The following is a 24,827-nucleotide window of genomic DNA, read 5'->3' as shown; positions in this document are numbered from 1 at the left end:
ATAGTATGTTTTTGTTTCAGATAGAAAGATTGCTCCCTTTCAGTATACATATTACAATTAATAAATCGTCTGATGTATTAAACAGGGGGAGCTTTGGACAAAATAAAGACATTTCCCCCATTTTCCCCATTTGTCTTCCAATGTTGGCAGAAGGGACGCATTCATATGTATACTACAGTTAAAGTGTAGTTCACTGGATTCATTTAGCAGAACTGTGGCTAATTTTGTTTTGATCTCCAGCTGTATTTAATATCAGGCATTTTATTAATAATCTTGGCTTGTTAAATCATACCACATGGTAATAAAGAAATGGAACTTTCCCTTCCAAAGCAAATTTCCCATCTCACTCTTATTTCTCCCCAAGATTTCTCTAACACTGTTTTTAAAGCGGGAATTATGTGGTTGCTCTTGGTTTTTTATTAATGATCTCTTTTTTCTCTCTCTCTCTCTCTTTAAAAAATGTTTACAGCTAACTATGGACCAAATCCCATTTGCAAAGGTTGCCTAACCTGCTCCAAAGACAACGGATGCATCCGATGTCAGCATAAGTTGTTCTTCTTTCTCAGAAGAGAAGGAATGAGGCAATATGGTGAATGCTTGAATTCCTGCCCTTCAGGGTACTACGGTCTCCGAGCCCCAGATATGAACAGATGTTCAAGTGAGTTTTTTTCCTGCTCTTTAAAAGTCTGCAATGTGCCAAAGAGAAAGTAACAGTGATATCTTCATAAGTAACACTAAGTCATTGTAAGCTACCTTTCCTGAACAGAATCATGGAATGTGTTGCAATTACCAGTTATCATCCGTAGTCTGAGCAGTGTTCTGAAACAAGTCTCTCCTGTAGTTGTCAGAAAAGAAGCAGCTACCAGTGACAGTATACTCATGAGCTCATTATGTGTTCTTGTAAACTGACTTGCCAAAATTGACATACCTGCTCTCTGTTGCACTATACATTAAAGATCTCTTTGCCATGTCGCTTCTGTTAATGGGTTGGCTCCAGCATAAAGTTTCCACTTCTGCTAAAGTTCTTGTGTGAGTGGAAACACAAGAAAAAGACTGCAGTAATCTCTTGTAGTAAATCTTACTTAATGTATCTCCTCTTGTGTTTCTGCTTGTACAATATCTTGTACCAGTTTCTGGCACTATCATCTATAAAGAGGAAGTTGCTAGGTGTGGTACGAGATCTTGTCCATCTACTTCAAATGTGAAATTTGAAAGTTACCTACATTTAAAAAGGTAAAGGTTCCCTTGCTCGAAAGCCAGTCGAATCCGACTCTAGGGTTGCGGTGCTCATCTCCGTTTCAAAGCCGAAGAGCCAGCACTGTCCAAAGACGTTTCCGTGGTCATGTGGCCGGCATGACTAAACACCAAGGCGCACGGAACGATGTTACCTTCCCACCGACGTGGTACCTATTTATCTACTTGCAATTTCTTGCTTTCGAACTGCTAGGTTGGCAGGAGCTGGAACTAGAGACGGGAGCTCACTCCGTCATGCGGCACACTCGGGTCTTGAACTGCTGAACTACTGACCTTCCACAGCCTGCAGTTCAGCGTCTGAACCACTTGAGCCACCGCAGCTCTTACCTACATTTAGTGCAAAACAAAAAAAAGTATCCAATCTTCCACGCCTGAGGAAATCTTTTTGATAAATACTGCATGATGGAGCCTTAGTCAATAAAACAGGCTGTTAAACAAAAAGCTGATGCTGAAGGTCAGGGGACTCTCATGCAAAAATGTCTCATGGCCCAGGGAAGGGGGCATCAATGGAGAGGAGGAATCTGGCAAAGTCACCCCTTGCGCTCATCAAAGCAGGCTCTCTATTTACATGAATGGAGTGATGATTTTGTTCAACTCCACTTTGTCACTGAAGCCTTCATGCCACTTAGCATTTGCCCACGACACTCAGCTTTGTGGGGAGGGAAGGTTGTCACTGGGCTCTTGGGGTGAAAGGGAATTTGGGGAGGAAACTCCTTGTGTTAGCTGTTTGTAGGATTCAGCTGGCTGTCTTCATGCTTTAGATGGTGATACTGAAGGTAAAGTGATGTATGCATCCATTGTGTACATGAGTCTCCTACCTGCATCAGCAAGCATTTCAAGTTTTCTACAACTAAAAGAGAAACATAAATCAAGTTGCCCAGCCTCAGTTAAATATGCCTGGAGCAGACTTAACTGGTCATGTCAATGGTTTCATCAGCTCAAATGTGCTCTGGACTGTGCAGAATAAGGTTCATCTTAGAGCTGTGTTCCTGTCTCACTATAAAAAATGCGGCCATGCTCTCCTAAGTCATTGCCATATGAAACTGTCTCATCAGGATACTTGTAAACACATGTGCCTTGCTCCATTTAGGATCCTGATTAATCTTTTGATGATGGTGATGTCCAATAATGATTCGTATGTGTGGAGGACCCACTGCAGATCAAACACAGAGGTTTTTTATGAATAGAAGACTTCTTAAAGAAGGCATTTGTCAGCAAATGTTCAGTGGCCACATTAAATGCCTATGTCTGTGAGCCTTCACTTGGATAACTGTACTAGAGTTGCGAGGGCCATGCCTGCAGTTGTCAGGAACTGTTATGGAAGGTGGACCCTGGGCAGGGGAAGTATCACTAATACCGTAGCATCATTTCTTGGTGATCTCCCGAAAGTGCCACCACTCTGCCTCCATGACACTGTGAGAATTCCCCCCAATCTCTATAGTAAATACCACAGAGATTGGATCCGTTCATAGAGCACTGTGGGTAGGGGCTGTGCCACCCTCCCCTCCTTCAGTTTTTCTCACACTGCTCACTGGATCAAACATGGGCAGTGCACCGGAGGGCAGGGCAGGAGTTTACCCACCTCAGGCGATCACTGGCAACCCTAATGTCCTGCGAGAGGGATCTCTTTTTAGAATCTCTGGGACTGATAAATTCTGACAAAGGTGTTTGAAGACATGAGAACCACCTGCAGGAGTACTGCTGCATCTTTATGTCATCATAGTGTCCCTTTACAGATAAAGAAACAAACTATGTCAACAGCCAGAGCAAGGAATCAGGCAACAAATCAGTAGAATACAGAGCCCATTTGCACAACTAAAAATGTGCGGCTAAAAATTACTGACAGCTGACATGTTGATTAATCATCCAAAATGCTTCTACACCCAAAACACGCGTTTGGGAGCACCCTGCACCATTATGTTAGTGCACTGACACAAATCTGCAAATTTTGGATTATTTACGACTGTTATTTCCTCTTTGGTAAAGATTCTTTGAGAAGTCCCCCCCCTCCCCCATAACAGTCTTTGCCAGCCAGTCCCTTCACATACTGGTTATTCTAGCATCTCACATCCCCTTCCAATATACCTTCACTAGATTTGAGTCCAGTAGTACCTTAGGGACCGTCAAGATTTTGGGGATATCAGCTTTTGAGAGTCAACATTCTCTTTATCAGGTCTGAGATGAAAGTTTGCAACCCAAAAATCTTTTTGGCCTCTGAGGTGCAACTGGACTTGAATCTAGCTTTTCTACCGCAAACCAACATGAATACCTCCTGAAACTACTTTAACTTAAAGATGTCATTTTCTTTCTTTTTTTAAAAAAAGCTATATTTGGTTCTGTATTCTAGAGTCGTAGGCTGCATAATAACAGAATCTCTCACTCTTAGGCATTAGCACATCCTCAGAGCATAACAGTGGGGTACACAAAACGTTTCCCCCCAGGTAAAATGTCACATCCATAGGTCTGGGGAAGTTATTAAAATTCCCTGAAAAGAACACTTAGCTTGCATGCTCTGCACAAGTTCATAGATATGTATGTTTTTACTAAACTTGCGGTATCTGTTTGAGGATGATGTTCCTTGCTTTGCATTCTCAAGTGTTGCTGTGCACTGCCTAATATTTACCATGTGGCTGCCTTCGGCTGGGAGATGAAAATGATCCCAGGGTATAGCTTCTATATTTCATTTGTGAAGCACTTTGGAATCTTGGCCTAAGCTTTGCGTGCTTTAATTGTGATGTCAGGAGCTCTTCCCATTTTGAGACTCACCCCCCCCCACCCCCTCCACAACATCGGAGTTTATTTTCTAGGCTGTTTTTTGTTATCACTTGCTCATGTTGTGGAAATAATGCATTTTGGAAAGGTATATTCAAATGTCAGTGTGTGATAGCATGGAGTTATAACAGTAATTCTAGGAATTGGGAGGGGAGCTTGGAAAATACCTTAATTAAAGGCATGTGGCGCTGTCCTTATAGTAGAGATTTGCAACCCCTGCCCCTCTTCCATACCTGTACACATTATCTTGAAATATATCCAATTGATTTCAGGGTGATTTACCACCATGCAATCTGTTGGGGCAATGGTCTGACGTGCTGGAGCTTGTTTGGAAAGATCCAAGTCTCAGGCCTAGAGATCTGGAAACAAACTGATAGTTGGGCCAGGAAGTGATTGGCTCCTTATGTCACCTGCCCCTGCTGGGTGGGCAGTTGCAGAGTTTGATGGTGGGGTTGAAGAGCAGCAAAAAACCAACCCAGTGCTTCCTTTCATGGTAGTTCAGATAGCAAAATACACAGATTCTGCCGCTAGAGAGCCATGATTAAGATTCCTGGCACTGATTATCACAAAGGTTTATTTCCCCCACCGCATAATCATACATGACTGTAAACAGAACTGCCATGGGCCATTTGTCTATCAAGGTTTGTTTTCTACTCTGACTGGTGGGGGGCTCTCCAGAATCTCAGGCAGACGTCTTTCACACACTTGCTTCCTGATCCTTTTAACTGGAGATTGAACCTGAAGACTTCTGCATGCAAAGCAGATACTCTGTGGGCCCTCCTCAATTGTCCAAGGAGTGCTTCATTCCGCTCTCCTGAGTCATTCTAAATGCAAAGTACCTCTGACAACTGTCCCACAAGCCTTTCCTTTTCAGTTTAATATGATCACCCAAGTCAACAATTCTAGCAGACTACCTAGGATGAAATCCAGTAGGTGTTGGTCAGTATATTTGATACTGATCTTGATTAGTTAATATGCCAAATGTGCATCCTAATTTTAAAACAAATACATTTTAATTAATGTAGTGTTTTAATGTTTGAACGTCTGTTGTTGCTCTGGTACATGGCTGTCTGTTTTAGAAATTATGGAGGTCAGAGGGAAGGAAGAAAGTGGGTGAAGGAAGAGGAGACAACAACATTGACATTCAAGCTTTCTGTTAAACACGTGTGCCAGCGTGGGTTGGCATCATAGCTTGGGCTGCTGCCAGTCAAGTCAGGAAGAGAACAGCACAGATTTGTTTGTGTGTGTTCTGTGCCGTCAAGTCACTTCTGACTTTTTTAAAAAAAACTTTTTTATTTTCCTTTTTAAATAACTTTTACGATATAGTAGAAACATGCAACAAAACTATAATATAGCGACTCTACAATTAAGTGTCAAACGTTGAAGTAGTTTTTATGAACATTAACAGTAAACTTTCGTCAACATCACTTTTTTACTTACAGTGAAATTAATGGACTCCGAAGTGTCCTGTCACTAAAAGCCTTGCTCAGGTCTTGCAAACTGAGGGCCGTAGCTTCCAGAAGCAAAAAACCTCTCTCTCCATCACCCTGGACACTGTTTATGATGCATCCCAGGCAGGCCAGGGGAGGAGATGGAGTGAAATTTTTGGACCAGTCCAGTTCATGGTCTGACCTGGTAGCTGCAGCTCAGGCCTTCGATGTAGCATCATCAGCTTGGCTCACGTGTTAAATGGGGAGAAAGGGAAGAGAGGAAAAGCAACCAATAATAGGGAAAGTATGGTGGAGAAAGCAAATGACATTTTCAGAATTGAAAACAAACGGAAAAAGAAGGGAAAGACTGTGCACACTCCTAATCTAAATACCCTTTGCTTCGTAAATAAGGCGAGATAGCCAGTGATTGATTTTGTCTTGTGGGCGGGTATCCGTGTCCACCTGTATGCAGGTTATGCAGAATGCAGCCTGCAGAACTATTCTCCCCCCCCCCGCTCATTAGAGAAACTTTAGATAAACATTTATCTACCTAATTTGCAAAACATGTACCTTGCCTTTCTGCCTTCCACAGGGCCACCAAGGTGGCTAGCAAGTTAAAAACATACATAGTCAAAACATGCCTTAAAAACCATTAAAACCAAACCAAAATACGTTATTAAAACAATTAAAAACAAAGCTAAAATACACATTTTTGTTGTTGTTCAGTCGCACAGTCGAGTCCGACTCTTCGCGACCCCATGGACTAGATCCCGCCAGGCCCTCCTGTCTTCCGCCGTCCTCTGAAGTTTGCTCAGTTTCATGTTCGTTGCATCGATGACCCTGTCCAACCATCTCATCCTTTGCCGTCCCCGTCTTCTTTGACCTTCAATCTTTCCCAGCATCAGGGTCTTCTCCAGTGAGTGCTCCCTTCTCATTTGGTGGCCAAAGTAAAATACACATACAAAACATAAAACTAGTAACTAAAACATTAGGCGGGGGTATCACTGAGGGGGGGAAAGGTCTTCAACCACTGGTGGAAGATAGCAACAGAAGGGGACAGGCAAGTGTCCCTAGGGAGAGAGGTCCAGAGTTTTCATGTCCTATTATTTCATATGCTGTTATTAAACTCATCTTGCTTGATGTTGAATACCCTCTCTGACTCTGAATTTTATTTTTTATCTTTTGTTCTGACAATGTTTACTCTGTGTTAAAATTTTCTGGCTAGATTTAAAATCCCCACTGGTTGTTGTTGCTGTGTGTGTGTGGGGGGGGGTAGCGCTTAGATAAGTTGATTCCAAAATGCCTGAACCTTTTATAAAATAACAATTTTCAGTGATTTTGTTTCTGGAATGTCCCCCCCCCCTTACACCAAAGAAGTGCTAGAATGTATATCTTTCAGAAAATGTTGACATGGATTTTAAAAGCATAGCTCTTGCCAAACATAATGCTGTGAACTACCATACAGCCAAGTGCAGCAGCTCCAGATTTCTGAAAAATTTTGCATTTCAAAATTAATTTTCTCTGCTACCTGTGATTTTAGGCATCTCACATTTGTAGGATTGTTTCCCCCCCCACCCTTACAGCTTATCATGTAACTTAATCTCTAGCATTACCTAAAGTGTTTTCTTCTGGTAGAAGGAAACTAATCTCTGTCCAAAGCTGCATGAACTATTACTTAAGCATTTGATTAGAGTATTATAGGTGAGTGGATCTATCACAGTAACTATCTGGGTGGTACTTTATTTAAATCTTTTGTATCCCCAAAGCCAGTTTGCGCCATAACAGAGGTTATCTCTTAATTGGTCATGGGGATAAAAGATCTTCGCAGTCTTTGGATTCTTCTCTTATTAAAAATTATTCCATGTCTCAGGCTCTGCAGAAAAAAGGGACATGATGAATTAGGGTGAGGGGTACACACAGCTTGCAAAGGACCTAGGGTTACCAGCCTTCAGACGGGGCCTGGAAATCTTCAGAATACAGAAATCAGTTCCTCTGGAGAAAATGGATGCTTTGGAGGGCGGACTGTATGGCACCACACTCCTGCTGGGCTCCCTCCCCTATACAAACTCCACCCTCCCCAGGCTCCACCCCAAAATCTCCAGAAATGTCCCAACCCAGAGTTGATAACCGTTGATAACATAATCAGACTGTTGGTCCATTTAGTACAGTATTTCCTTCTGGATGCAATTTCATGAGTCTGAATCAGAGAGACATCCCACAACAGGCTGTTTTTAAGTAGACTGCCCAGGATCAAGCCTGGGAGCTTCTAAGCCAGTCAGCTGCCCTGGAAGGGCGGAATGCAGATTTTGTACCAGTCTGAGTCAACCTTGTGAAGCCTAGTTGATCCAGTAATTACTGGAGATCAGAAGAGGTACCTGTTGAATGAGCACCAGTATCTTGTTCCTTGTGGGATTCCCACAAGCATTCCTTGTGGGATTCAGGACATGGGATATCCAGGTTTTGAAATGTATGGGCCCTGTACATTAATGATCTGGTGGGATCAAGCTGGCGATAATTTTCATAGTTAATACAGCCAGAGAGGGAAGATTAACTCATCTGTACCTCCCCTCACATGTGTGTACTTGTTTAGCACAACCGATGTCAGGCAAATGTGGCAACCTAGCAGTTCGAAAGCAAGAAATTGCAAGTAGATAAATAGGTACCACTTCGATGGGTACGCCTTGGTGTTTAGTCATGCCGGCCACATGACCACGGAAACGTCTTCGGACAGCGCTGGCTTTTTGGCTTTGAAACGGAGATGAGCACCGCAACCCTAGAGTCGGACTCGACTGGCTTTCGAGCAAGGGAACCTTTACCTTTAAATGTGGCACAGACAGTTCCTTGTATGAATGTACCTCCCTTGAAATTCACCATTCATTGACTTACAGACTGGCATGTGAACTGCTTTAATAGAATATAGAAACTGTAATAGAAAAGTGATGTGGCAGAAAATTTTCAAAAACAAACAGTTTTATGGAAAATTTTATTATGCTATATTTTTTCATGAAAAAATTTCTGCCCTACTTATTTATAGTCTGTTTATCTATATATGTCAGGGTTGCTGTGCTGCAAATCCATCATTTTAGATTAGTTAAATGGAGCATGGACAAGCCCCTGTGGTTGTACATGGTGTATTTGCCTTCTTTTACTAATATTATTTAAACTTTGCTTAACAATATTTAAATAATTTATTTCAATTTGCATTGGAAAATTTTCCAATTCAATTTTTTTCCAGAAAACCCATATCAGTGGTGATGTAGAAGAACAGATCAACCTCTTATTAAATAAAAATGAACGTTTGGGTTTTGTTTGAATTCAGAAAAGCCTGTTCTTAAAACTTAAATATTTTTTTAACTTAAGCCAATAATACTAGTAGGCTTTCTGACCGTAATATAATATATTAATAGTATCTTAGAAACTTATGAGGGAACTTAAAGGAGATTTATGTGGTCAATAGTCAAGTTGATGTTCTTTATTATACTTTATTGTTTAGATTGGGTTGGATCCAACCTTTTTAAAAAAATTCTTATCTTATTACCCTCCTTAATTCAATCTGCATGCAAGAACAGTGAATCCCAGCATAGCTTTTTTGATGGCCGAAGAGCAACCCCTGCTTCCTTTTTCGCTGGTAAAAAACCTGGTTGGATTCAACCCATTGTGCTTAATGTGTTAATGTTTCATGGCTTACTGTAAGTAATTAATATCTCTGGTTGACCAGTAAATTTATGTTCTGAGAACTTAACTGCTAGGAAACAAACTCAGGTTTATATTTTGTCTACCTTACACATGTCATACTATTTTTCCAACAAAGTACTTTTGCATGCTTAGTAGTAACAGTCTAAATTTGCAGACTGTTTCTTTACACATGCTGGAATCAGAAAGACCGTCTTAAATTCTCTCTTGCTTTAATCTATCTGGATTCAATTTAGATTTAACATAGAAATTTAAGTCAATTTTATATTTGAAAAATGCACTGATACTTGCAAACAGCTTGCATGTGTACTGAGATTCCAGGAGTATTTAAGGTCTTCCAGACTTTTTTTTGTAATCCATACTAGTTGTAAAAATCATTACTTTTCCAGAGAAACTGGATCATGTTTGGCCTTGCTTTCAGAACTTCATATTTCACTTCTCTCTGTCTGAAATGCTTTTCTTTGTATTGATCATTATGTTATTTTATATTTCTGAAATGGCCTTGGCAATGAAAAACATATCCCAACTTATTTTCTTTTTAAAATCAGAAGTCATATTTCTGTTTCTTATTTTGATATACTTTACATATTGGGAAAAGACAACCATTTTTCCTGTGGATGATGGGCAGTTTGCTTTTCCATGTTCTTTTTTTCATCTTTCTGTCCCACTATGCCCCGGGAGATCTATTTTCTAGCATCCCATTGTACAGTTAATTTACATATGGACATGAACATGAAGAATTCAAGCCTGATTCAAAATAAACTTTATATTGTTCACTTATTTTATTCTGAGTATTAAGGAGGAGTACAAGCCCTGGGGTACAGAAATTCTCTGGGAATCTGATTCATTTAGCAGATTTGATGCTTAATGTCGGAGTCCATATTTGTTTTCCATTATTTTCTGTTTAATATTTGCAAAGAAAATAACTATTACAAACTATAGAGATACCAGAAGTCCCCAGCTCTGTCTCGCCCAAAGGAATAATCCTTTGCCCAGCCAAATATAGGAATAACTGCTTTCGGTTTGCTGAGTCCTGAAACTTAGGTGCAATGTGAGCCCATGCCCCATAGAATATGAGCTTTAGAAGGTTGAATACATGCTTTCTTTGCTCTTTTCTGCCTTGCAATTGATTTTACGTGTGAACCACATTTGGCATTGAGACCTGTGTCCACAATGAAAGCTGAAATCCTAGTTCCCATGTTAACTATATGAGAAGGAACCATTGATGTTGTCTAAAGTGTAATTCTAAACACTCCAATAAATTGGATTCATGCAAACAAACAGAAATGGTTACCAGGAACGTTTATCACAACATATGCTATTATATCTAGCTATATATGGCCAAATACTGAAAATTAAGATGCTACACAGGACAACTTCATATGCATTTCTATTAAATTAAGATAGGGAATGGGCAAGAAGGTCCCCCAAGGGAGAAAGATATAGGGAACAACTTATGGTTGTTGTTGTTTTTTGGTTCACATGGTTAAATGATGGGAAAGAGGGTTGCACCAAACACCCAAAAAGATGATGATAACAAAGCCAAAACAAGTGTGATAAAAATGTTTTAACATAAAGATTCCTCTTTAGTCATTAGAAAAACGTTATACCTGGCCCAAATGTATTTCAGCAGTCTTCCTAGGGAATTCTTAATATTGCACACATGTGGCTGTTTTTTTGAGTACAAGAGAGGACCTGTTATCTCAGGAGACCCAACACCTCTGTTAGATTGAAAGGAGGACGAAGTTTGAGTCCAGTGGCATCTTTAAGACCAACAATTTGTTTTAAATGAATAAAATGTGAAATGTGATGATGATTTGATCGACATATGTAACTGTAAAAACATTGTTTTGAACCCTTGGGGGGGTTGTCTTCATATTTTTAATGTTAACCAAAATATTTCCAATTTCTTTTTTTGTACCCTGTATGAAAAAAATAATCAGCTTCAAGAATGTTTTTGCTCCAGTATTGGAAGCAATGGTTAGCACATGACTTTGTAGGTACATTTGTATCTGTTGGAAATGACAGAAGATCATACTATGATAGCTTTTCCTTTTTTAAATTGAACTGACTCGTTTATGAAGAAACATTTATCTTTTCAAAATATTAGAAATTGGTGAGCAGCTGCCCCCTGGCAATTTAAACGCAGGTTATTTATTTATGTAGTTTTCCGGTTGCTTTCTCACAAATTTGGGCTCAGAAGTAGCATACATAACGTCATACATTAAAAGTCTGAAAAGTTTAAAACCTAAAATCTGGCAAGTAAGAAATTTGGGTCCTGGAAATCAAAACTATACTACCTGAACACGTGAATACATGAAACTGCCTTGCCTATTAATAATGTGACCAACAGTGGCTCTCCAGGGTATCAGAGGTCTTTCACATCAGCTTCTACCTAATCCTCTTGCTTGGAGATGCCTAGAATTGAACGTGCAACCTTCTGCTTGCCAAACAGATGCTCTACCACTGAACCACGGCTCTACTGTCTAGGTTCCTAGCTGATGTCACTAATGGGTATTGAGAGTGGACCTAAATATTTTGAACAACAATGGCATCCCATTGATGAATTCTTCCCCTTCTCCCTCTCTAATGTGTGGTGACATTTCTCATAATGTTCCCATACACATTTGGTGCATTTCTTCACACTTCTCCCACCCCACATTTCTGAATGTGAATGGAGTTGAGGCAGTGCAATGTATCATGTTCAAGGAGAAGTAAGCCCTGGTCCTGCATGTTGTCGAGATCTACACCTATCTCAGTTGTGGAACCTTGCTTGGATTTTTTGGGTGGGAGGTGCTATTGTATTGCTCAAAGTGGTGGAAAAACTGATTTTTGTGTGTGTGCTTTGTCCCCCCCCCTTTCAGGATGCAGAATAGAGAACTGCGATTCTTGCTTTAGCCGAGACTTTTGCACAAAGTGCAAGCCTGGGTTTTATCTCTACCGAGGCCGATGCTTTGGAGAATGTCCTGATGGCTTTGCGCCCTTAGAGGAGACAATGGAATGTGTGGGTGAGTGCTTGTAGGATATGAGCTCCAGATCAACAGCTTCTTTTATTTTTTGTTGCAGTCTTTGTATGACTTTGGAGTGCCGTCTGAATTTATTCTTCGCTTTGCCCAGTTGGGCTATGTGTAAGCTCTTTGGGTTATAATGTCTTTTTTATGAGTCTCTTGTGAACTTTCTAACCTCTCTGGATATTGAGCTGAGGTTTACAAGTTCACACATTACATCACTGCATAAATTTTTTTGGCTAGGGTTCTTGCTGCATAAGATATATGGAAACCGTTAATGTGCCATAATTAAGTTAGAGCAATGCAATTCATCTTCTTACCGTTAATAAATCAAGAGTAATGGTTCCTAGGGAATCTTGGTTTCTGAAACCTGATGGCTTTCCTCCAAGTAAATTGCAGGGATGCTCTAAGCTATCCTCTGCTTAGTTGTTTTGATTTTCTTTGCACTTAAAAAAGGGGGGGAGGAACCGTGTATAGCATCTCTTTATGAAATCACCTCCTAAAAAGAAAAAAAGTTATTGGAGTTTGGTGACTTGCAGGTCTGTTTGAAACTTAATTAACTGAGGAGAAAGCTTTGACTATCCAGTCAGATTGCTATATATTCTTTTCATATCTATATACTGCTAGTGACGTGTGGCTCCCATCTGCAGATACCTATATCTATGGATCGGGACGACATGAACATGAAACAGATTTAAAGAATTTTTTTTCGAAAAAAACCCCTAAAATATATAGACAAAAATATAAGACAACGCTCTTACCAGCTCAGAACAGAGCTGCTCCAGCCCGGCTGTGGTGGCAGAGGAGGCTGGCAGCTGCGCTGGGCCCAGCTGCAGCAGAGATGGACACCAGGCTCAAATGTTGGTGCTGGGGCCTGGAGCTGCACCAGGCTTGGCAATGGGCAGGATATGGGATCCCCCCCCCATGACTCCCACGCCCCACACTGAGTTGTATATGTGGTTTCATTCAGAGGCAACAAACTGCTGACCTTACCAGGCCCACACAAAGTAATGCATACCCATGAGGACTGTGAGACATTGTCAATTTTTGCACACTTGCTTCCTCTCCAGGTGTAGTGGTTAAGTGCGCAGACTCTAATTGGGGAGAACCGGGTTTGATTCCCCACGCCTCCTCCATTTGCACCTGCTGGATGACCTTGGGCAAGCCATAGTTCTGATAAGAGCTGTCCTTGACAAAGAGCAGTTTCTGTCAGAGCTCTCTCAGCCCCACCTACCTCACAGGGTGTCTGTTGTGGGGAGGGGAAGGGAAAGGAGTTTGTAAGTCGCTCTGAGACTCCCTTTGGGTAGTGAAGGGTGGGGTATAAATCCAATCTCCTCCTCCTCCTCCTCCTCCTCCTCCTCCTTCTGCCACAGACAATTAATTTACGTAGTCAGAAAAAGATGGAACTTAAAAAAAAAATTATGTATTTGATTTATATCCCACCCTTTCCGCAGGTGGGCTCAGGGTGGGTCACAACAATAAATTTCAATACACTCTAAAATATTCAATACATTAAATTAATGCAATAAATCCAGTTAAAACTAGTTTAAAGTGGGCAGTGCAGCAAATTTCAATTTCAGTTCCTACAGCTGGGAATGAATGGGCTGAAGCTGAGCCATGAAGGTCTCGTTAATAGTGGCCTACCGCCACAGCAGCAGGGAGGTCAGCTGGTGGATGTCCACTGCCGCAACCAAAGGCCTGGTGGAACAGCTCCATTTTGCAGGCCCTGTGACACTGTAACAGGTCCCTGATCTCAGTCAGGAGCATGTTCCACCAGGCTGGGTGACTGTCTTTCGGGCTGGGAATAACCAGCAGATAGTTCTCTGCAGAGCACAAAGCTCTCCAGGGCACATATGGAGAGAGGCGGTCCCTTAAATATGTCAGTCCCAGGCCACATAAGGCTTTAAAGTACCCTTCCTTCCTCTAGTGCTGTCAAGTTGCAACTGACTTACAGCAACCCTAGCAAGCATCTTTCAAGGCAAGTGAAAAGCAGAGGTGGTTTGCCATTGCCTTGCTCTGTAGAGTCTTCCTTGGTGGACTCTCATCTGACCCTGCATAGCTTTCAATAGCTGATGACACTGGGCTATACCATGCAGTCTCCCCCCCCCCTTCCCCATATTGGTTTATGTGAATATAGAAGTGTAGTATGTGTCAACAAGGAAACAGAGGCAAGATCAGAATTTCCCATAATTTAAAGGAATTTGTTTTGAAAAGAAGGATGGAAACAACAGTAAATAAATTAGAGTGTCACAGAAGTATAAAGATCACAGTTCCTCCTTATTTCAAGACTGGATTCTGAAGGAGTCCTATTCATTTGGCAGTGGTCAGGATGAATAAAGTCACACAGTGGTGATTTCTTTACGCGGTATTAAAGCCACACAAAATAGTAAAACCTGCCATTGCTGATTTTGTGAGTCCCCTTAACAGTGTGTGTGTGTGTGTGTGTTGAAGGCCAAGACTTTGGAACTCCAACACCAGAAGGGTGCTAACTTGTTATATGTGTTTTTTTTTTAATTGGTTTCCTCAGAAGGCTGCGAAGTGGGTCCATGGAGTGAATGGGGAACTTGCAGCCGAAATAACAAGACGTGTGGATTTAAGTGGGGTTTAGAAACAAGAACAAGGCAGATTGTGAAAAAGCCAGCAAAGGACACGATACCATGCCCAACGATTGCAGAATCCAGAAGATGTAAAATGGCGCTGAGGCACTGTCCAGGAGGTAAGCTTATTGAATGCCAAAGCAGTCTTGGTGGGCTCTTTTCCTTGCTGAAGCCTCTCTTGTCTAACTAAGGTTGAATATTCTCTTGTTTCCCCCCCAAAAAACGTGGACAAGCTGTTGATCTCTTTTGCCACCTTGTTCGTATGAGTGCTGAAAAAACTGCCTCAGCATACCGAAACGACCTTTGGAACTTCCTTCTGCAATAATCAGTTGGATCCACCAAATCTGTTCTGCTAGCAGATGCACTTTCCTTCAGTGGAAGGAGCCTTCCCCGATCAACCGTCTTGCACTGGGCAAGATTTCTTCCATTGGAGGGAAGTGCTTTCACTAGTAGAATGGATCTACAGGAGCCAACCCGTTTTAAGACAAAGCCCTGCTGTTCAATATATGATATTATTGAGAAATTAAAGAAAATGAGCAGGAACAGTATCAAAGGGTGCACCTTTTTAAATGTGCAGGTCGCAAGTGGCACGGGGCACACAGCTGCATACTTGGGCTTCTTGGTTCACTTGTGGTGGGGCTAGGTCATGGTCGTTAATCTTTGCCCTCTTTGGAACTATGAAGTCAAGTGCCATTTGCCCATATTCCTTAATTTATAAAACATTAATCTATTGTTTATTATCTGATCTGTTTTATTTTTAAAACTGTGGAGGAAATACAGGAAGTGGTAAGGTAAATACTATTCAATGACTTAGTAATCTACATAAATATATATTAAAGTACTGTGATGATAATCTCCCTAATATTCTCAGTCTGTAAACTCAAGCAACATGTAGGGTAAATATTAGAGTATTATATAATTAGAAACTCATAGATTTTGATGGATTAAACTGAGAACAGAAAGCAAGGATATTTTTGGTGGGCTGGGGTCAAGTGTGTGTGCTTTACACATATGCTTCCTATTTCTGTTCATTCTGTTTATGTTTCATTTTGCTATTTATGTGGTCTGCCTTACACACAGTGATCACTGGGGAAGCCACATTTGTGGATCCACGCAGCAGAAGCTAGGTCAGTGGGCATAGTTTTTGTGCTTTGACATCCCCATCACTGCAGAATGAGGCATTATTCATCTGTCCATGTGGCTTTAGAAGAACTCTCAATTATAGTACTGCTTTCCCTTTCAGAAAGAGTATTGCAGCTGTCACAGCAAAATAACTGCACATTGTCAAGGTCCTTTTCCTACAATAGAGTTTAATGCTATCCTTATGCAATGACCAGAGCCTAGATTTGCTAATAGACTATCTAGAGGGGTCCCCAACAAAATACCTTTGATTTTTTTCAATATGGCCTCCAAGCAAGTTCCCTCTTCCCATTCCTGGCTACCTTCTTTCCTTGCTAAGTATTCACACACCCTTTTCTGTGAGTCTGGTGTGTGTCTTCCTGTTTGGCTTTAACGGTTTCTAGCCGTGAAACTTGCCCCATTTTTCCAAGGCAGGAATATTGTGCAAGCTTAGTGAATCTTCCTGATTAGGGTCTCCCCAAATCAGTTCTAGCTGCCAGAATCCTTTCCATCCCATTATTCATCCTGGTGTCCTCAGGGATCTACAATACATGCTCCTGTTCCTCTACGGCAGTTTTCACCCTTCAGATGTTTGTAGCCTGTCCTTATGTCCCCTTATTAATCACTGCAGTGCAAAGCTGTACATTTTTATTGCAGTTAAACTGTTATTCAAATATCAGCCCCTTAAGGTCTTGCAGAAATGTCTTTGTATGTATGCCCAAGTTCTTCTAACACTGATTGCACAGGCATCCTCCTCCTCCTCCTCCTTCGTGATTTCTGAAGAGGGGGAAATAGATGGGATAAATATTTGCATTGAGTTTTGAGCACAAAACTGGGAAGGCCAATAATGAGTTTTCAAGGAGAAAGGAACGTTGTCGAGGACAGTTACCTGGACAAAGAGCCAGGGGGAGGTAAAAGAAGAATTGCTTGCTGTGCTGAATTCTTGAGTGCACTTCCCCAAAATCTACCATGGATGTAGAACAATAGTTGAAGCAGCAGTAAAACCAAAGCCAATGCAAGGTGAGTCTAGAACAAAGGGCAACTCCAAAAAGGGTGGAAGTGTGCAAGAGGCAGAGAGATTATCAGGACTACCCATTTTCTGCCTCCCTCCTGCTTGATACTTCTATTCTTGCAACATTACTGTTTAAAAATAGTAAGAGCATAGATTTCTCAGACCTGGCTGGATTAATGGCTGGGGCAGGATAGCCATTGTTGTGACTGTTTGTTGTTAGTCATGAAGTCTGAAAGATAAGAAAGAGATTTAGTGGTATTTTTATAAAGTTATCTTTGTATCTAGAACTTGTTGAGCCCCCCCCCCCCCAACCTGTGAAGTTCAGCTTCTGGAGCTGAAAGCTCATAGCATCTCCTCTCCATGAATCTGTTGCTCCAAAGTCTAATGTCCTTACAGTGGCTGTACAAGTTAACACTATTGAGGGTTTTCTGTATCTTACTTGATTATGACTGTCCCCCCCCCAAAAAAAAAATAGCTGAAATTTTCATAAATGTTCTGTAACATCACACCAGCTCTCGCAGTGGTGACATGAAACTAACAGAACAGTGATTTTATAGAAATGTACTTATTCACCTTACTTTCATCTTTCTCACCGTGACTCAAGACGGATTATACAATGTAAGTCAATGCAGTCAGTAGGATGAGACATCTAATATGCAGTGCAACAGGACTGCAGCTGCAGAAATCTGAAACAACCCATGAATCTGAACAAAGGATAACTATTAAACGTGGCATGTTAAACAACCAGTAAGTGGTATCACATAAGACAGTCCTGCAGATATGAGGGTCCAAGGCCATGAAGGACTTTGTATGTGATAGACAGATATAGAGAACTGCAATGAGCTGTAGTCTTCCATGTAGGTCTTTTGATAATGCGACTCTTTAAAATGTCAATTTCTATCCAACTAGGGATGGTATATGCCCCCTACACACTCATCCCCCTGAGCAAAGCTATGTAACCCTACCTTATACAATTAAAATTCTACTGAAAAGGATACACACAGAGATATAACATTTCAAAATGTCTGACTTTCTCAGTCAAGAATTAGTTCACGGAACTATGAAATGTTGATTTTAAAACAAGCAGTTAATGCTTTTTTCCAGCTATTTCCAAACCTTTCCAAAGTGATGATTTTTTTGGATGTCATCCAGGAAAGGATTTTCCTTGAGAAGAAAACACTTTAACAGGATTAATAGCCTAGCCTTGTTTTAACATTGTAGCTCTTGCTGCTACCAGAACCTTCAGGTTCTCCTATTCTTCTAGCTTGCTCAAAATGGTGGCTGCTTTGTCAACAGGAGATTCCATGTGAGCTAAGCCAAAGCCCTTTCCATTTCACGGTTGAAAGCCATCCTGCTTAAGAATAGTCATTTATTTTTGTGTGTGGCTTGGTTACCAGAGGTGCCCACCCCATTTTTGATGTCAGAGGACAGATTATGTAGTTTTTCGGCCTTTTTCTTCCAGGCTCACTGTGGATTTGGTTGTTAGGAGACTTGTGAATAGGAGGTCATTCTCCTTGATTGTTGAAGACAATGGGCAAAGGTAGTTCTTATGTGCATAAAAATGGCACAAAGGAGATGGCATTCCCTGTTTCATTCTCAGCATCTACATTTCAGACCTGAACTTCTTGCTTCTGAACGTTCATATAAGAACTATATGCAGGACAGGTTCTCCAGGCAAGCCACCTAAGTTAGACTGCTTGGGGCAGCACAGTGTTCTGCATGGTCTCTGGGTCTATGTCCCTAGGTCCAGCTAAAGCCTCTGTGGCAATATAAGGCTGGTGGATTTACAGGCCCAGGAGGGGGTGGTTGTCCCTTGGTTGGGGTGACAAAAATACCTTGAATGGGGCTCTACCTGCATGATTTTGTCACTGAAATAAATAGTACATTACATCCAGGCAGTTTTTTGTTGGTGACACAATGAAATGGGGAAAAAGAGAGAATGAAGTGAAATTGGGTGGTTCCCTTTGAACACCAAAAAGGCAATACTGGCGGTTGTTAGACCTGCAAGTAAGTACCACAAGCCTCTGAGATGAAAACTGTAAGGAAGAGAATTTGGTGAGACTGAATGGAAAAAAAAATGTCTATGTCCAACTCAGTAGGACCAGGGAGCTATTTCAAGTCAAGGTGATATATGTTTTGTGATTTATGTGATGAGCTGTAACAGCCTTTGGCCATATATGTTAAATGCTACCTATACCAAGTCAAGAAAGTCTTAACACCTCCATGACCAGCCTTCAAACCAAACCGAGGGGGCTCACACAGCCTCTTAACATTTTGAGGGAGCAGGATCTTTTTAAATAAAATCTTCCCTACACCTTTCTCCATCAGTTAGAATGTATAGTAGTACATGTAAAGGCTTGTTGCCGTGAGGTAGGTTTTGTTGTGTGTGAGTAGGGCACTGGCACAAGAATTTTAAGAGCTTAAGATGAGCAACAAAGATGGTTTACAGAATTTGAAAAGAACACTTGGACAGACGTGGGTTTCCTAACACAGCCAAAGAAAGCCTGGCTGAAACAGACTTATTTAGTGGGTACAGCTTTAGGATGGAATTTAAGTGCACTAATGCTTGACATTGTAGAACGTATGCCTTCAACCACAACAGAATGATATTTGTTCAGCCTTTTATCATTCATGGCCTTTTCCTTAAAATGGATTATTTCTGACAGGCTTCTGCAGCCTAAACACCGGATATATTTATTTTACAAAATTTATATCCCAGATTTCTGCCCTCACAAGGGTCACATCAGATTCTAACCACCTCAGTCTGTTCCTTTCTCCCAAGATTCAAACAATTACAAGTCTCTCCATCACCACAGACAGGCCTAAACTGGTTACTCTGTCCTTGTGGTAAACCTAACTCCACTCTGGCCTTTCCTTTCAGGTAGAGCTACACATGAAACAATCTGCTAACTGTTACACCTTTCAGGGGCAAGACAGCCTCCTGTGCTATTACCCTCTCAGTGTCATGGTCCCAATCCCAATTGGGATCCCATGTGTCTCATTTGGCCCTTTATAGAAGAGTATAAGAAGTGCCTTAGCAGATCCATGAAGTATCTAGGCCACCCTTGTGACAGCTGATTATATATACACCTAGGGATGCCAATCCCCAGGTGGTGGTGGGGGGAATCTCCTGATTTGGCATGCTCCTGCCTTCCACTGGCTAGCTGGCCAGCAGGGGAAGCCCACCCCTAAGCCCTGCCCCCAACAGCAGTCACCCTCTCCCTCCCCTCCTGTGAAATTTAAAGGGCTCTCCAGCTGATTGGCAGGAGCACATGGTCTGCCGACCAGCTGGAGGGCCCTTTAAACCTTGCACGAGGGGAGGGAGAGGGGTGGCTGCCGTCTGCATGCCTGAACTCCAAGTGGTGAATTCGCCACTTGGAGTACAGTTGCAGTTGTCAGTCCTTGAGCAGATGGTTGTCAGTCCTTGAGCATTTAGAAAGGATGGTTGTGATTACTAAGAACCAACATGTGTTTCTCAAGAATAAGTCATGTCAGACTAACCTTATCTCTTTTTTTGAGAAAGTTATTACCTTTCTGGATAAGGGGAAGGTTGTTGACATAGTTTATCTTGATTTCAGTAAGACTTTTGATAAGGTTCCATGTAATATTCTTGTTGACAAGTTGGTAAAATGTGGTTTGGATCCTATTACTGTTAGGTGGATCTGTAACTGGTTGACAGATTGCATCTAAAGAGTGCTTGTTAATGGTTTCTCATGCTCTTGGAGAGGAGTGACAAGTGGAGTGCCTCAAGGATCTGTCCTGGGATCTGTTTTCGTTCAACATCTTTATAAATGATTTGGATGAAAGAATAGAGGGAATGCTTATTAAATTTGCAGATGATACTAAAGTGGGAGGGGTAGCAAATACAGTAGAAGACAGAGTCAGGATACAGGATGATCTTGACAGGCTGGAAAACTGGGCTAAAAGAAATAAAATGAATTTCAGTAGGGATAAATGTAAAGTTCTGCATTTAGGAAGGAAAAATCAAATGCATAATTATAGGTTAGGGGAGATTTTTCTTGGCAGTAGTATGTGCGAAAAGGATCTAGGGGTCTTAGTGGACCACTGTACATGAGTCAGCAGTGTGATGCAGGAGCTAAAAAGGCAAATGCAGTATTGGGCTGTATCAACAAAAGTATTGTGTAGGACGTCCTTCTTCACCCAAAGAGTGATTAACACTTGGAATTCACTGCCACAGGAAGTGGTGGGTGCTACAAGCATGGATGGCTTCAAAAGGGAATTAGATAAGCATATGGAGCAGAGGTCCATCAGTGGCTATTAGCCACAAGGTATAGCTAGGGGCTCTGGGGCAAGTGATGCTCTGTCTTCTTGGTGCTTGGGGGGGGTCAACAGTGGGAGGGCTTCTAATGTCCTGGCCCCACTGCTGGACCTCCTGATGGCACTGGTATTTCTGGCCACTGTGTGACACAGAGTGTTGGACTGGATGGGCCTTTGGCCTGATCCAACATTGGCGTCTCTTATGTTCTTATGTTCAGTTTTGGGCACCACAATTTAAGAAGAATATAGACAAGCTGGAATGTGTCCCAAGGGGGGGCAACGAAGACGGTGAGGGGTCTGGAGACCAAGTCCTATGTGGAAAGGTTGAAGGAGCTGGGTATGTTTAGCCTGGAGAAGAGACAACTGAGAGGTGATACGATACTTGAAGGGCTGTCATATAGAGGATGATATGGAGTTGTTTGCTGTTGCCCCAGAAGTTTGGACCAGAACCAACAGGTTGAAATTAAATCAGAAGAGTTTTTGGCTAAACATTAGGAAGAACTTCCTGACAGTTTGAGCGGTTCCTCAGAGAAACTGATACAGGCTTCTTCGGGAGGTGGTGGGCTCTCCTTCTTGGGAGGTTTTTAAACCGAGGCTAGATGGCGATCTGACAGCAATACTGATTCTGTGAACTTAGGCAGACCACGAGGGAGGGCAGGAAGGGTTGCATCAGTGCTTAGTTCTCGTGGTCCTTTCTTATACGCCCAGGGAAACGCTGATTGCCACTTTGGAGTCAGGAAGGAATTTTTATGCAGGCCAGTTTGGCTGGAGATCCTGGAGGTTCTTTTGGCATCTTCTGGGTGTGGAACAGTGGTCACTGGGGGTGTAGAGGGGGAGGTATTTGTGAATTTTCTGCATTGTGCATTGTGCAGGGGATTGAACTAAATGACTCTGGGGGTCCCTTCCAACTCTATGATTTACATCACACTTCCATGTAAAGCCTTGAGCTTTTCCTGAGATGTGTTGTCAATAACTGCCCATTTATGAGATGTGTTTGCTGTAATTCCCAAGAGTGCATATAACCTATTTGAAGATATATTGTCTATCAGTTACTGAGGAGGTTCTTCGAAACGGAGTTCTTAATATCCGGATTCTTCATTTTATTATTCTTCATACATCTTCACCTCAAGAGGAAACTTTTCTACTTTAATATTGTGCTTATATGGTTGTATTTGTATTAATACTTTGGTTATTATTAAACTGGTGTTAGCATCTTTTTCACACAGATTGTTCTCTTTTGTATTATGGCTATATCCCTGCAACTTCCTTTACAGTTGCTAATTATTTGGTCACTATAAAAAAATCCCAAACACAGAAGTTTAATTCTTTTTGACAAGATGTAATTCACTCCCAACAGTCGAATTAGGGTTGCCAGGTCTGGGTTGGAAAATACCTGGAGACTTTGGGTGTGGATCCAAAAGAAGGCAGGGTTTTGGGGGGGGGGAGGGGCCTCAGCCTGGTACAATGCCATAGAGTCCAGTCTTCAAAGCAGCCATTTTCTCCAGGGGAGCTGATCTCTGTCAGCTGGAGATCAGTTGTAAAAGCAGGAGATCTCCAGGCCCGACCTGGAGGCTGGCAACCCTAAACTGAATACACAGGAAGGCAAAGTATTCCCTGGATTGAAATAAATTGTCCTTGGGCATCTAGAGCAATAGAGACCATCTCACATGTGCTGTTACACTGGCCTTTGTTTATTGAAGCTAGGCATGATATATGGGGAACTCTTGTCAACTCCTGACATTCAGCGCCCTAGTAATTATATTATTCTGAAACTGTTGTTTTCAAATTATGTAGGCTGGTTGGAAGCTGATGCTAGATTTCATGCGTACAATTTTAAATATTTTTATTTATTGTTTTATTAATTTTATCCATAATCCCACCAACCTATGGTTGAGGGTTGCCAGGTTCACCCGGGCTACCAGTGGAGGATGGGGGAGTAGGGTTGCCAGATCCAGGTTGGGAAACCCCTGGAGATTTGGGGATGGAGCCTGGGGAGGACAGGGAACTCAGTAGGGTACAATGCCATAGAGTCCATCCTCCAAACATCCATTTTCTCCAGGGAAACTGATCTCTGTGGTCTGGAGATGAGGTGTAGTGCCTGGGTATCCCCAGGTGCCCCGTGGAGGCTGGCATCCATAAGGTGAAGGGATTGAAAATGAAATAAAGAAATAATTTAATAATCCTCTGTAAGTAGGAGCACTGGTAGAGCATGAAAACAGCTAGGCCTTAACTTTTATTTATTAATTTATTTACGTTATTTGTAGGCTGCCTTTCCCACTGGGACTCAAGGCAGACTGAGCTATAGTTTTATGTTCTGAGAAATTTCATATGGATGAATGTTCAGAAGGAGGAGGAGATTGGATTTATACCCCCGCCCTTCACTACCCAAAGGAGTCCCAGAGCGGCTTACAAACTCCTTTCCCTTTCCCTCCCCACAACAGACACCTTGTGAGGTAGGTGGGGCTGAGAGAGCTTTGACAGAAACTGCTCTTTTTCAAGAACAGCTCTTATCAGAACTACAGCTTGCCCAAGGTCATCCAGCAGGTGCAAGTGAAGGAATGAGGAATCAAACCCGGTTCTCCCAGTTTAGAGTCCGCGCACTTAACCACTACACCAAAGGGGACCTTTGCAGTCTGATGTGGGACCATCCATTCTTCTGGTTTATCTCACTGCACCAACCTCTAGTCACCTTCTCTGTAACAACTTTGAAGCAAGAATATCCTTCAAGTCATACACACCATAAAAGGTAGCTGCTGTTGCATCTCCCTGAGTTAATTTATGGTCTAGCTGTCTTGAACAAGTGTTGTCCACAATACGCCACTCTTCCTTTGCCTGCGGTTCCAATGAAGGAGAAGCACCTCCAAGGTGGCACTGGAAAGGTTTCTTTTCTTTTCTTTTTTTTTTTAATCCCCTGAAACCAGGGTAGTTTTATTGGTTTTTTATTACAACTACACAACTACATAAGAAAGAGGGAAGAAAGAAAAGCTGGGAAGGGGGAAAAAAAAAAAACCCCAAGAGACAGGACAGTAACTGAAAACCCACACTATAACTAAAAACCCAAGAAAGGAAGGTCAAATACAGTTAGTATTCAGTTAGTCATAAAAAACACATAGCTTTTCGTTTAAAACAATGAATTTAGGAGTTAGTAAGTCCAATTTTAGTAATAGACTGCTAGCTTCTCAGTGTGTACAAAGTCTCATATCTTCTTTAGTCATAATCTTTGAGACTTTGAGAGCTACTTGTGAACTCTTAGTCGTAGATCATATGTTTCTCTGGCCACGGCTCCTTCTGCTCCTGTTGGATCTTCGTCCTCTTCTTCTAGACTCGCTGCTGCGCCCTCTTCTGGTTGCCCGTCTTCTTTCATTCCGAAGAATTGCTTCAACCATTTTTCTGCTTTAAAAACCGAATCAATCTTTTCTCTTTTCTCTTTATATTTAAACAGCACCCCTTCGGGGTAGAGCCAGGTGTAAGAAATTTGGTTTATTTGGAGCGTTGAAATAAGTTCTTTGTAGGCTTTTCTCTTCTGTCGAACCTCAAACGGAGTGTCCTTTAGGACCCTGATGTTTGCTTCTCCCAGCTGCAAGGGTTTAGTTGCTGTCGCTTTAAGGATGTCGTCTCGTGTTTGTCTCCGGAGAAACTTGACTACCATCTCGCCCGGCAAGTT

General features: G+C 41.8%; 1 protein-coding gene across 1 annotated transcript in view; it reads left to right on the top strand.

Moving 5' to 3' along the window:
- Window positions 1-561: 561 nt before the first annotated feature.
- RSPO2 (R-spondin 2) overlaps window positions 562-24,827 on the top strand; it is a 78,333-nt gene continuing 54,067 nt past the window's right edge. The window contains exons 1-3 of the mRNA XM_015413838.1: window positions 562-658; window positions 12,014-12,157; window positions 14,685-14,873. Of these exons, the coding sequence (XP_015269324.1) occupies window positions 577-658; window positions 12,014-12,157; window positions 14,685-14,873 (415 nt within the window). The 5' untranslated portion in view covers window positions 562-576. The remainder of the gene's footprint in view (window positions 659-12,013; window positions 12,158-14,684; window positions 14,874-24,827) is intronic.

Source organism: Gekko japonicus, unplaced genomic scaffold (assembly GCF_001447785.1).
Source record: "Gekko japonicus isolate JY-2015 unplaced genomic scaffold, Gekko_japonicus_V1.1 scaffold1171, whole genome shotgun sequence".
NCBI classification, from domain to species: Eukaryota; Metazoa; Chordata; class Lepidosauria; order Squamata; family Gekkonidae; genus Gekko; species Gekko japonicus.
The sequence above is the reverse complement of the archived record's forward strand: the minus strand, read 5'-3'. Positions and strand labels throughout refer to the sequence as shown.